At 35.9% G+C, this 15,154-nt stretch overlaps 1 protein-coding gene across 2 annotated transcripts in view; it reads left to right on the top strand.

Annotated features, from left to right (window-relative positions):
- DPYD (dihydropyrimidine dehydrogenase) overlaps positions 1 to 15,154 on the top strand; it is an 814,043-nt gene that overhangs the window by 523,886 nt on the left and 275,003 nt on the right. For both annotated transcript variants that reach the window (XM_079926015.1, XM_079926014.1), the window contains exons 15-16: positions 963 to 1,031; positions 10,026 to 10,109. In XM_079926015.1, the coding sequence (XP_079782141.1) occupies positions 963 to 1,031; positions 10,026 to 10,109 (153 nt within the window). The remainder of the gene's footprint in view (positions 1 to 962; positions 1,032 to 10,025; positions 10,110 to 15,154) is intronic.

Here is a 15,154-nt window from a genome sequence, read left to right as displayed (position 1 = left end):
TTACATTAGGCCAGCAAAACCTAGTGGTTAAAAGCACAGACTGTCAGCCAGATTTCTGGGTCTGAGTCCTGGCTGTGACCTTTCCATATCAGTGCCTTAGCATCTTCACCTGTAAAATGGGGAGAGTAATGTTGAGAATGATTAAGTAAGTTAATAAAGTAAAATCCATTAAAACATTACCTAGCACATCATTAGAGCCATAAAATCTTAGCAATTCAATGATCACTTTTCTAAGTAGGAAGGTACTATTATCCATATTTAACCAGTGAGAAAACTAAATATCTTGCCCAGGGCCACACAGTTAGTGGTAGAGTCTGAGCTCTGATCTAGACATTCTGGCTTCAGAGCAGATACTAGTAAATACTACTCTATGTAGCCTCCATTATAAGGTTACTGTAAGACTATAGTTAAATAATCAACATTTAACAAACTTTAAAACTATAATTCACTCTGAATATGATATGTAAGGTGTTATTATCCATACTATAATAAGATATGATTGAAGAAGACACTAATTCACTTCCTTTCCATACCTTGAAAACTTTTAGCTATACCAGTAATTATATTAATAAATATTTCTGTGTCATTGTATAATTTAAACAACCCTTTCACATACACAAATCCATGTAATTCCAACCATCACTCTTTGAGATGGGCAAGGTCAGTATTATTTTCTCCATTTTAAAAATGTGAATGCTGAGGATCAGAAAAGTTAAGTAACTTGCTCAAGTATACAAAGAGAGTAAATGAGAAAGTCTCTAACGTAAGTCTGAAGCTCCAGATCTCATCCTTTGCTTCACTATAACGCCCTGCTGTTTTTTTAATGATTTCTTTCAACAGATGGAAAACTAATTTTTATAATTTGGTTTATCATTATAAACATATATATATATATATCATATACCCTTGTGTACAAAGGCATAACTATTTGATCTAATATTCTTTCCTTTCTCTTTTTAAAGATTGTGATTGCTAGCATTATGTGCAGTTACAACAAAAATGACTGGATGGAACTCTCCAGAAAGGCTGAGGTAATGATTTCTTTCTAGTATATTTATTTTATTTCTTCTCTTCTATTTTTATTAGTTTTAAATAAAGAGCTGTCATGAAAAATAACCCAGGAGAAGTAAAATTGAATGGAAAATAGTAACTTAAAACATTTCTATTATAATTTGTTTACCCTATGTTTTCATTAAAATGATGGGAATGTAAATTTAAAAGGAATCTATTCTATAAAAGTGGTCCCTTGGATTTCACACACTGCCTGAAAATCCTTTATTCTTTGAATCCATATGCTCTTTATTTGCATATTAAGCAAACTGTATATTATGATGGATGCCATGATAAAATTTAATTCTACCTTTGAGAGTCTAACTTGATCTTACCTTGCCTTTAGGCAAACTAGTTTGACAGCGAGAAAAGAAATTTTGAATATAAAACTCTTGAATAGTTAAAATATAAAAGGTTCATTTAATACTATTCTAGTTTGAATACAGACATGCATAAAATGGTAGGACAGAATGCTCCTGAGTGGAACACCAGTCAGCAGGTTTTCTATAATATAAATTGAAGCTTGCACAAATGCAAACAACTAACCATGTGCCTCAAATTTGTATTTCAAGTGGAAAAATACATACCTAAAATTGTATGCTTATGTCCATCGTGTTGTCATGAAAAATACTGTAGACAGCTTGAGCTGGGGTTTCTTGAAAACCTCTCAGAAATACAGAAGACTAAATCTAACAATACTTATGAACTAAGGACTCTACATTATAAAATATTATAAAGCTTTCTATAGTGTTCAAAAATATTGATTGTATATTTTATTTGGATATCTTAAACCTGCGAGGACAAAAATTATTTCTGGGACTTGGGGGGGGGGTGAAATTAACATGATCAGTAATTGGCTTTATGATCTTTGTAGCTGGGTCCATTTCATACATGTATTGGCCTAATTGACCATGAAATCTTCCACAGAGCCCATGTTTGGCATGAGTTTTGCCAATTTAAAGCTTGACTATGATGAATGGCTTTATCACGCTACTAGCTTCTCTGCCTTCTGTAGAATAAAATACTTAAAGAATTTTCTTCAATAATGAGCATTAATTTTTAAATAAGCAAATTTTACTTTTAAAAAGTCAAAAGCCTTTATACATGTAACCAACTTAAAGATATTTTTCATATTTCTCACATTCTATACCTATTTCTTAAATTATAGTTTAAAACTACAATTTGATATCATATTCTAGGTTCTTATAGCAATCAATCAATCAATAAAAGTAAAAGGGGAAGTAAGGAGGAAAAAAAAAGGAAAACATTAAAAAAAAAAAAAGAAAAAGATATGCCTTCCATTCAGTCAAAACAGTGTGTGGGATCTCTCCACAGGAAAGCAATATACATATCAAGAAGTTCAATCCATAGATGGTGTCAATTAAGAAAAAACACTTCCCTCTAAGATTAAGATATGGACCAACTCAGGGTATAGCACATGAAGGAACTATCCCCAGGTCTTCACATCCCCCTGGAGGGCAGCGATAGGCAGCATGATTCCATCACAGCTTATATGGGCGACACCCAGTAAAGCTTTGTAGAGTCAGTATTTGGTTTTGTTTCTATGAACACATACTTCAAAACAGATTAAAACAGATTTTCTTACAATGGAAGAGCCCACATTAAAACAAATCAACAAAAACAAAGAGTGTTCAAGCCAAAGTTACTATACCACTTAGAATGTACATTTCTTTCGGGGTGGTGATAATGAGGGGTAAGAAATCTGAGATAACACAGCAGCTGTTGTAGCGAGCCACTGCTTTTAAGTTCGGCAAATCACTTAATGTGGTGATGGGTATACTTTAAATTCATGAATTTCCTCTCCTTAGAGTAGATTAATTCTTGAATTACGCAGTAGGGAATTGAGGAAATCTGCTCTTTACTGTTATATCTGAAAACAGAAATGCACATGTGTAACAGCAGAGCAGATCCAGTTGTATAAGAACATGAAAAAATAGAGACAGAAACTCTGTATCAGAATGAAAATTTGCACAAGAAGGGATCATTATTAGTTGTTTCACCAGAGGATACCATTTTATTTCACTATTTTGAATAAACATTTAAGACCACGTGGGTGGTTAAAAAAAAAAAGAACCTAGTACATTCTTAAAATATAGTAAATTCTACTAAATGCTGTTTTTAAAAGTTAATGCACATACAGTATATCTTTTTTGTCACATGCATATTCTTGGAAATAGAACCATGTTGAACCAAACCTTCCTTTTCACTCTAACCCTAGAATACCCACACTTTTAATGTCTTCTTTTATGCATTCCTCAACCTGGTTTTCATTTGTCTTGTCTTATGAACACCATAAAACAGAAGCAGCCTCTGGAAAAGTTTTTACAGCTTGGTGTCAAATCAGTAGCATGGTTAGGCTCTGCTCAATTGTTTTTGGCTCAGTTATCTGATCACACACTATCCTACTTTTCTGGGACATTGATAACCTATTCCAATTCCATTCAAGGAAGATCCATGAAGCACCTACTATGTGCAGAGTCCCTGGCCAGCCAAAACAAAGGTGAATACGGTAGAGCCTCAGCTGTGTAGATATGTTCACAGTTTAAATGTGTATACCAAATTGAACCATACACAATAGTAGGTCTTGAATAGATCTTGAACTCATTTGAATAGATTTTTGAATCCATTTCTTTCTTAATGCGTGTTAACTTAGAAAACAGAACCTGAGTCAAAATTAATGTGAAGATGGTTCATTGAAGGATTCAATTCCAGAGCAGTAAGAGTGAGGGCGGGGAAAGGCAATAGGAGGAAGGGAAAGCAGAGAGAGCATGATGCATTCCAGAGCTGGCTGCCACTTCCCAAGGAGATGGAGCCAATCGCTTAGTCGTGTGGGACCGGGAGGGCTGTATGGAATTGTCCTGCCTCGCACCAGTTTACAGGAGAAGAAGGGGGAGGGAGCTATCTACCGGTTCCTTCCTGTCTCCTGTCTCTCACTGGTAAAATTTTACACTACAACACTTTACTTTCTTCTGCACTTTTGTGTTATGTGTCCTGCCCCCTTTAGGTAGCTGCTAGGGAAGTCAAATCCCACAGCATATTGAGGGCACTGGCCCTCCTGGAGCTCCCACTTTGACAGGTACAGTGGAGGCTGTGACAGAGCCCCGCTCTCATCCTGAGGGAGCTGTGAGAGCTGGCAATGATGGGAGATGTAGGATAGCACTTTTTAAGCTAGTGGTAAAAGCTTGAGTGGCAATTAAGGCCATCAGATTTGAGGAGACATATAAATTAGGTGTGGCTCAATAAACAATGCTACCATCCTAATCTAAGTTTATCTCAGGATGCCCCACTAATCTCTCCCTCAATCAATCCACAGTCTTCCCACTACCTTTCTTAAGATGCAAAACTCCTGACTTGACCTACATGGTATGGTACCTTGCCACTTCCCCAGTGTCACCTTGGGTATGTTCTTTACATTCCAGTCCCCGATGGCCTTCTTTCACTCCTCCAATACATTTACACCTCAGAGCCTTTGCTGTTCCCCTGGCCTGGAATATTCCCTCTTCCTCCACTCTGCGCTCCCTAACCAGTAGGTTAACCCCCTGTCCTACTCCTTCTAAGATCCTGTCCTCAAAAACTGGTTTACCATAAAGCTAATGAAGGTTAAGTTTCAGAGCTCTGACTTGTACAAGCTACTTCCAAGTGCCTGTACTAATTTTCTCTTTGTCATTTTAAAATTATGTTTCATTTTTAAAGAAGTTTCCCCAAATCGTACAAACTTCAGGCTCCGCCAAATCTGGGTCTACCTTTGCTTGTACCTTTTTTCTGCAGAATTTAATAAAATGGTGATAAACAGTGGTGTCATCAGCCCTGTAACCTATCTTCCTTATGACAAAGCAAACTCTGGCAGGGGGGTAGAGACCCCCATCTGGCTCACTGTTTAATTCCCATTTCCAAACATATAGCTTTGCCAGCCAGCGGATAGTCCTCAGATATTTGTTGAGTGAAGCAAAATAGAGGCACAGAGCTGGCATACTGGCATGTGACGAACAAAAGGGAAGCAATTATACAATAAATGGGAAGAATGCACTTTATTGGGCACCAATGAACTTGAGGTGATTAAGATCCAAAGTTGAAGATTTTAAGTCAGGGACTTGATGAGGGATTGCCAAGGGTCTGGCTGTAACTGGTAGGATGAGGCAAGGAAGGCCCAGCTGAGAGGTGTAGATGTCAAACCAGTAGTGTGTCAAACCACACTACTCCTAGCAGAGAGTCCAAGTAAACCACTTTGAAGCCAGGTTCTTGTCATTTTTGACCTGGGTCTGGGCTAGCAGTATTTCATAAAATTAAATAGATGTTGAAGTTAGGAAATCTCAAATAGACTGAGGTAAAAAGCAGAGAGGCGCATTACAGAAATATGTAGGACCCGTTGGATATAAGTCCCTGAACACTAACAGTAAGCAGGACAGAATGGAATCAGGGAAGATAGACACCTAGTTGGAGACAAGAGATAGTCACAGACTTTGTGCCCAGTGGGTCCCAAGCCAGTTCAGTGTTTACCTGTGCCACGTCCACTTCAAAGTGGTTTAAGATCCCAGAAAACTTGTGTCCCCAGTTTTGGATAGTTGAGACTAGTTGGCACTGTTGCTACATAGAAAGTTGGCAGTGGACCTCGTGTATTCTTTTAACAGAAGAAATTAAGAGAGAATCCAAAAAGTGTAGCTTCGTGCCTCTCCACCCTGCTTGGGCTCTGTTGTCCTTTGCCTGTTCCCCTGATCCATGGGAGATTTCCCTTCCCACTAGGACTCTGATGCACGACACCAAGCCACCCTCCACATGTCTGTCCTTCTCACTGTGCTTGGGCTCTGATATCCCACACTGGACCCTCATGGCTCTTCCTTAGATCTTCCTAGTCACCTACCTTGCTCTACCCCAACCAATGACTTTATAACTACATTGATCGGGAAGGAAGGGAGAGGTAAGGAAAGGAGAAGAGAAAGAGCTGTGTACCCGATTTTGCTGTATATATTGTACAAGGGTTTGTGGTTTTGCTTCCCTAGTTTCTCTGAGAGTTTTTATAAAATGATTCATAAAATTTTAGAAATCACACTACTACCACTACTCTGAGGATTCCTTAGAATAGTTTTCTTTTTTCCCCCTGAAGTATGGATAGCTACTCTAAATTTTTTTCAGATCAAAGCGGAGGAAGGGCAAGTTGGAGATTCTAATTGGATGGATGGATGGATGGGCTGAGAGACAGGTAGATAGATAGCAATTGTTTACACTCACGTAGTATTTAATGTAGTCCAGGCACTTTTCTAAGTCATTCACTTTGATTAAAAGCAACCTTAGGAGTTACTTTCATTGTTTTCCACCTTTTAGAAGTGAGGAAACTGAAGCCAAAAGTTGTTAAATAATATGCCCAAACTCACACAGCTAGGATGTGGTAAAAGTGGGATTCAAACCCATGAACTCTGGCTCCATAGTCCACACTATTAACATATCATTCTACTTCATGCCGATAGATGGGTGATAGATAATATATGAAATTAGAAACAGCAAATTTTCTGTCACTGCCTTCACTAGATTACGTTATTGTATAATCATTTAGGTGAGGCAGAATAAACTCTGGGCTAAGTGACGAAACTAAAAAGCTTGTGACTAACAAGAGTAAGAATGCATGCCCAGTTTCAGTTAATTTAACATTTCATGCGAATTCAGCAATTAAGGCTTTTTGAATGCATATAGTTGCTTGGAAATAGAATTAACTACCTTTTAAGGTGGTGTACCCTATGACAGAAATATTCAAGCAGAGGCCAATTGAATATTCCCCATCTCTTGGTGTTACCTTGAGCAGGATTATCTGTTTTTGAAGCCTAGATGCTCATTTCAAAGGTCTTTCCAGGTGTGTTTGGTGAGTCAGTGTTTGTATACGTGTATAACACTGGGGACATTTTTAACAATTAGACACTGAACAGACTTTAAATTGGATAAGTGGTTTTACAAGATTTTAATATTTATTTAAAGTTTAGAAGCTTTAAGGATGTCGAGTTGTCAGGTTTTGTTAACACACTGAAACAACTCCAGCCATGGAATAAGTGATTTCTAATCAGTTATGATAGTGACTAAGAATACAGGCTCTGGACTCACCTGCTCTCATTTACAAGCTATAGAACAAAAAGTGAGTCACTTGAACTCTTTGTATTTTGGTTTTATCACTTGCAAAATGGGGATAGTGGTATATCCCATTACAAAGAGCCTAGTAAAATGTCTGACGTATTGTAAGTACTCAGTAAATGTTAGCTATTATTGTCTACTATGATAGCTAATTGTAAACTTGCACTTACAATTTAGGAAATGTGTATAATGTAAATATGTATACGAATGGTACCTAAAACTTATTCCAAAATGTTGTTGAATTGATCTACTATTAATTGCTGCAATTCAACTAGCAGTCTAAAAGAAATAAAGAAGTCTAAAAGAAGTATTTGAAATAACTAAGAAATAATAAGAAAAGCGCAGTATTGTATATAATTACAACGTACTATGTTTTAATTAAGCTGGAAATTCCCACATGACATGGTTTTGAGATAAGTCATATTATCTCCGGTTTACACTAAAATAGATGGAAACAAAGAAAGTTAACTGACTTGCCCAAATTCCTTAGCAGCTCTAGAATTAGAGTTCAAGAGTTTAGCAGTTTGTGCTTTGTCCAAGCTTACCACCAAACCAGCAGGAAAAAATGTAGCATGATTCATGGTAATTTTCAAATAACATGAAGCATTTTAAAATTGAATTAAAGAAGCAAAAACCATAATAAAACCATGTTAGAAAATAGGCTGAATGAGCAAATGAATTTTCACAAATGTACAGAAGAAAAAGCAGACTCACTAATGAATAAAGGTGGGTAAGACGTCAACCAAGAAAGAACTAACTAGAATTTTTTATGTTTGTTGAGGTCCTATTTAAAATTCATGAAACAGGAAAAAATAGGCTAAAATCTTGATTGATTAGGAAGAAAAGAGAGACTTGAAGAGACTCTGTTGGCCTAAAGAAAGGTTTGGTACACCTAGAAAATAATGAAGTTTTCTTTAAGTCTTTGTGTGATGCTATAGACATGTTATAATATTATGGGAACTGATTCAAGCTTCTGGTTTACCTTACTTAAAAGGAAATTGTGGCATTGGAAGAGTTCCAGAAGTTAGGTAAAAGAATTGTTTAGTTTATCCTCCATTCCTCAAATTAAAAAGCGTTCTGTTTGTTCTTAAGAGTTTTTACAGAAGACTTCTCAAAAATTCTGTGTTTCTCCAATTATTATAAGAATGCTTAGCATGAAATATTTTTTTTCATTTTTAAGACCCATTTGTATACTAATGAATTAATGAGTTAAATAAGAAAGATTCCCATTTAATTATTAAAGTAAGACAAAATTATCTGTACTTCATGTTTCTTAGCATGGACTTTTAAGAAATACAATAAAATTGATTATCAGTTAAAAAACATGAGAGAAATAGGAGAGAGAGATTAAGAGGTACAGACTTCTAATTACAAAATAAATGGGTCATGGGTATGAAATGTACAGTATGATAAATATAGTCAGTAGTAGTGTAATATCTTTATATGGTGACAGATGGTGACTAGACTTACCATGGTGATCATTTTGTAATGTATAGAAATGTATAGAAATATTGAATCACTATGTTGTGCACTAGGAATTAACACAGTGTTGTAGGTCAATTATACTTCAAAAATAAACAAACAAACAAACTCATAGAAAAAGAGATCAGATTTATGGTTATCAGAGTCAGGGTGTGTTGGGTGAAGGCAGTCAAAAGGCATAAACTTCTGGTTATAAGATATACGAGTATTAGGGATGTAGCGTACAACTTGAGTAATATAATTATCACTGCTGTATGTCATATGTAAAGTTGTTAAGAGAGTAAACCCTAAGAGTTCTCATCACAAGGGCTGTTTTTCTTTTTCTTTTATTTGGTATCTATATGAGATAATGGATGTTCTCTACACTTCTTGTGGTAATCATTTTGTTATGCATGTGAGTCAAATCATTATGCTGCACACCTTAAACTTATTTAGTGCTATATGTCAGTTATATCTCAATGAAACTGGAAGAAAAAAATGAAAAGTATAAAGAGCAAAACCAAGAAGAAAAAGCTGCCCGATGCATGTGTTATATGTATGTTTTACTTTTTTCTATACATAGAAAAAGTAGAAAATTACACATTAAATTGTTAACATTGATTACTTTAGAAGTACGAAATTGAAGGAGAGAAGAGAAAGACTATATTTTTCTATACTTTGGTTTAATTTGAACTGTTACCAAAATTTTATTTTACTTTTAAATTTATTTAAAGCAACATAGAACATAATGAATGGTGTTCCAGTTTGGGGAATTAACATGCTTGAATGCTCTGAAGCATATGAAAGCAGTATTAATGAGTAATAAAAGTTAATTGATAAAAGAGGAACATTTAAAATTTTACTCAAATTCATTCCAGCTAGCCTACTACATTTTTCTTTGCACTGCTACCTCCAGTACCAATTATCCAGAATTAGTAAGATTTGTTTCTATGAAAATAGAAGCTGTGTAGGGCAGAATCAATGTGCTGTCAAACAGACCTGAGTTAAAATCTCTGCTGTGACATTTGATAACCAGGTTTGTCATTTAATTCCCTTGAGCTTCAGTCTCCTCATCTGTAAAATTGGTACCCTAATAGTCCAAGGATTATGAGAGTCAGAGATAGCAAATATAACTCATATGGTGCAGTGAGTGTCATCTTATAAGCACTCAATAAACATTTGCTGTTGTTATTATTATTGCTGCCATACACACTCTCATTTGAGAGAGTCAGAATTTACCTCACAAGGTAGCCGTGGTGCAGAAAGCAGAGTAGTTGAGATTTGGCAAATGTGACCTATGTTGAGTTATCAATGGTGAAACCTATCAGTACACGAATAAAGCTTTGCCTTTACTTTCATTTTCCTTCCACATCTTAAAGGCTTCTGGAGCAGATGCCCTGGAGTTAAATTTATCGTGTCCACATGGCATGGGAGAAAGAGGAATGGGCCTGGCTTGCGGGCAGGTAAGGACCTCAACAGCTGCCATTATGTATGTCTGTGTGACAGAACAGGCCCTGTACGGATAGTTACTATACCTTAGGCAGGAAGATGGGAGGATCAGATGAGTGGCTTGAGACTTCCAGGTCTGCATTGTTTAAATATTTAGTGCTTAAAAAGTGGAAAATGAGAGAAGTTGAAATTACAGCAACTGTTTAGGTTTATTGAGGAAAATATCACATTATGTGCTTGACAGGAGGTAATATTATAACAAATAGTTTTTAAAAGCGCTGAAGCAGAATTAGCTGATTTCAAATGCAATGTTCTTTATTCATTCCTGATGCTGATCCAGTTTCCCTGGAGCAATATACTGTACAAAATGCATTGTTCGTAGTGATTTTGTAGTAAATGGGGCACAGCACAAATTGCATTTTACATTTTTTAGCATATGATCATTATTCCCTAACTGTGTTTTGGGAGTTGCAAGAAGACTTTGATGCTATTTTTATTTTTGGATACAATAAATGGAAACTTCATGCTAAAGTACTTTCAAAAACCTAATGAATAAAATGTGGAAATATATGTTAATATGTAGAAAATATTGCATCTTTGTGTAACTAGATACAATGTTATACGTTAAGGAACAATGTAAAAGCTTAATGCTAAAAAGGTGAGTATTTTGCATCTAATTTAGCTTTTAAGCCCAGAGGAAAATGATGTGAATTAAATAATACAAAATGTTGTAATTTATGACAAATTTCCTAGTCCTAGAAAGTTTAGTTTTATTTCCACATGTGACACAGGGCCTTGTACACAGTAGGTGCTCAATTCTTCAATTCTTTTTTTTTAAGTCATAGAATTATTTGAATTAAACTCAGAGGCCAGAGGCCCTTAACTTGGGCAGAAATTTCTGCTTATTCAAATGAACATAGGTTGCTCTTTTCATATTAGCATTCAGGGAGGATTTTAAAGTACCTTGTAAATATTTAATTAACATTCAGAATAGATTTGTGACTTAGGAAGAAACCATTCTTTTACGGCAGCAGGAAAGGATGGTCTAGTCAAATGTTGCTCAAGTACATTCTCTGTTCCACTCACAACAGATTATCCAGAAGTGTGGTAATAGAACGAGCCTCAGAATTACCTGTAGAGGAAAAATACCATTGTATTAAATCATAACTTTTATAAGTCATATGATTAGGCAACTGTCAGTGTGTCAAGATGTGTAACTTCTTTAAAATGAGGAAGGTTCCTAAAAGGACACCTGCAGCAGGGCCTGAGGGAGTCAAGTTTCTCTCTTTACCCCTTTCCCAGTGTCTGAAACTTAGAACCAAAATATCTTTCAGTTACATGGATTAAAACAGCTATGGAAAATTTAAATCTATTGACTAATTTTTAAAAGAAAGATGTATTTTAATATATATTCCTTGCCACAAATATGACAATGATTTTGAAAATGTTGCCCAGCTTTGAGTTTATTTTTTAGAGTAGACTTTTGCTCTGGGAACACCTCTAAACTTACCCAGCTGTTAAGTGTCTTAGGTGTATCCTCTCCAGAAAGTTATTTAGCCACACAGATTTTCTCGCAGCCTTTGGCTGAATGAAGATGCAAGTGCTAAAATTTTGCAGTCATGGAAAATTTGAACTCATGGAAAACATGTGTTCCAAAAACCATTATATCTTAGACTGAAGGAAACTTAGAACCATTTCCATTTCACTTGTTAGTTATAATCTCTAAAACTATAATCAATTCTTTCTATTAGCCAAGTTTAGAAATTTTCTTTTGAATTATATCCTCAAATTATATAATAGGAAAATAAAGCTAATTTAATCATTTTGCTCCAACATAATTTAAATGATTACTCTGCCTCGGGACACATGAATGTTCAATATTTTAAATAGCAGGAAGGAAGAATATTAGCGCATTGAAAAAAAAAATCTTTACTATAACTCTGAATTTTTAGAGTGGGCACAAAAACATCTGGGGCTTATTCATCTTTTCTTTCATTTCCTTTTTTTCTTTCTCTGTCTCCTGTTCCCACTGGCTCGTCTTCCCTCCCTAAGGTTCATAGTTTTAAACACTTGCCAGTTGGTGGGATGGGGAATTTGTACTCGGTGTAGGGGGACTGAGGAGGCATTCCAATTCATTTTTCCCATCACAGTGTGATCCTGAATCCCATCTGCTGAAAGCTCCCTTTGTGCCAAGCACAGACCTGTGTGTATCGCCAGAGCCTGATAAATGTTTGCTTCATGAATGAAACAAACTGACCTTAATTCCATGGCTAGAATATTTATCCATTGGAAACACTCTCTTGTACTGTCCACATTTCTGGTGTTTCTAGAAACAATAGTGATTTTAGCTCAAGATGAGGTAAGGTATCATAATACAGTACATTTTCCTCTCTAAACATCTGTTTTATTCTCCTTTGTCTCAAATATCTTCTTGCAAATATCAAATAAGTGAAAAGTACTGCCTTTGTACCTAAGTGCTTTTAAATTAGCTGTATATATTTAAACATATACATATATAGTTAAACTCTTTATGTTTCCATAACTGACTAAAAATTGTGAAATATATGAATAGAAAAGGCTCTAACCTTTACAGCACAGAGACATCATATATATTTATGGAATTTATAGAAATAAATAATATCTCAAGCCGACCTTGGGAATTTGAATTGTATATTCCCTGCATGGTGAAACTTCATATAAAATCTTAAACACTTAGCATGACACTTTCTAAGTGCTTAAAGGCAGTCTCATTCTTTATTCTTTCCATCAACCATCTATGTCACCTTGATCAAGCCACTTACTCTCCTAAAGCATCAGTTTCCATTTCTATAACATGGAATTTGAACTAGATGATCTCTAAGTCCCCTCCAGGTTTAATGTTCTTTAAATGCTAACATTATAGGCAGCAGGCTAACATGTAATTTTTTAATCTACCCATAAAGAGCATTGGTAAAACAAGAACAACTAAAGAAATAAATGCATATCATGTTGTTCTTTTTAAAAACATTAACATTTTCCCTGGTCTGCATAAAAGTCAACGTTTTACTTATTGCTCAAGTAAAGGTGAAAATGTGCTCTAGTTTGGGTTGTGTATACTCCAAAGAGTCAGAGGTATATTACAACATGAAAATTTTTTCTGTCTTCTTCCTTCTGCTCCTAACAATCCTCTGAAGTAGGATGAGTTTTTATCCCATTGAACAAGTTAAAAAATAAGAAACAAAACACCTGAGCTTCCATGTTTCCCAGGTCACAAAGCTGGTCAGTGGCTCCTGGGGCCTGAGTTTAATTAGCATGTAAGCCTGAATATAGGAAAGGCACGGAGAACAGTTCCTAATAAATCAGTACTTGAATATTAGCATAAATATTATTATTATTAATTTAAAATTAAGTGCAGGACTAAGTAAGCTCTAAGTCACAAACAAACCTGAACCTACTATGGAGGTGTTCTGTCTCTTGGGAATAAGGAAGCTTCTCTGATGTCTTGACATTCAAATTTAAAGTTGTCTACATGCAATCTGTGTAAACCAGTTTCCTGTGGCAGCATATTACTTTATAAAGGTACTTGAACTACAATAAATTCTCTAAAGTCCAGATGAAATGGCACCTCTTTGAGGTCTTCTCCTTTTCTGAAATGCTAAGTGTTCATAGGGCATTAAGTGAATATCCCTCTTTTGTCCTTTTAGAATTATACTGAATATTTTTACTTCCACCCTGTAGAACTTCCTAACCTAGGTTCACACAGAAGCTGAATAGACCTTGAGTAGCTTTCTACTGTTGTGGTTGTTTTGTTTTTGAAATTATTACCAACATTTTAAAAACAGGCGGCTGGACAAAAAAATTCGACTTCTTAGGTCTCTTGCGATAAGGAAGATATGGCCAAACTTGGCCTGCACTGCCATGCAGCAGTGAGGAACTAGAGCTTAATTAGGCTCCTTTCACAATGTATCTGGTACATGTAAACAGCAGCAAACATTTGACCAAGGATAAGTGCTCATTCGCAACATGGATTTGATCAGTATGTGCCTGTCCGGTTCAACCTTTAAGTATTGAAACCAAGCCTTCCCAGCATTTTTGCTAATCCTCTGGGTTCCTGACATTGAAGATTCTCTAGGCTGCCTTCTTCAGCCAACAGTGCCTTTAATTCTTAGACCCTCCATCAGCTACCAAAAGAAAAATAGTTGGTGGGGGCGGCGTGGGGTATGGGATAAATTGCCTTGTCTTCCTACCTTCCTATTTTATCTTCCACATAGCAAAAAAGGAGAGCAAGAGGAAACATGCTCCACAGGACTTTAAAATACTGGTTACATAATCCCCATGATTTTTTGTCCTTGCCATCAGAAAGCATACATTTTTAAAGTCTTTTCTTGAGTTACTTTTCACACCAGCTGTTTCCTTCTTTGCCTTGAGTCAGTGATGTGGCACAGACTCTCAGAACTGAGAGGAACCTTGAAGATTTCCCAGTTCAGCCTCCTTATTTAGAGGACAGGAACTGGGGACTGGGAAGTGATCTAAATAACCTTAGCCTGAGGTAACCAACTAACAAGGCTCAGAGCCTGTGATGCCCTTGTCATTGACCCCCATCCGGTGTTCTGTCCAGTATTTTCTACTTTGTCATTTGGTTGTAACCAAATCTCTAGGCAACTGAATAAGTCAGTCAATTGCCCTGGAAATTTCTCACTTTGTACCTTTTTGAATACTATTATTCCCTCCGCCTGGAATTCGTATCTTTTCAATTGAAATTATTCAAATAAAAATCACCTGTCTAATTCTATTTCAAATGACATCTAATTCATTAATTGGGTACGTTTTATCAATCAAACAAATCTTCCATGGGAAAGGAAAAATAATATTTTATATATGAACAGGTTAAAGGTAGAAACTAGGTGCATACTCTCATTTCAGTCTATGGTGACCTAGAGATTGAATCACTGTCAATGAATTTGGATTTCTTTACCTAACAGTTCTAAGAGGCTACAGAGATGTTATTTATCTGGCCCTTGGAGGATTCTCATTGTTCAGTGTTTTGGGTGCCATGGTTTGGCTTTCATTGTGGGTGTGA

This window comes from Stenella coeruleoalba, assembly GCF_951394435.1.
Source record: "Stenella coeruleoalba genome assembly, chromosome: 1".
Classification (NCBI taxonomy): Eukaryota; Metazoa; Chordata; class Mammalia; order Artiodactyla; family Delphinidae; genus Stenella; species Stenella coeruleoalba.
This window is presented reverse-complemented; position numbering and strand designations above follow the sequence as displayed.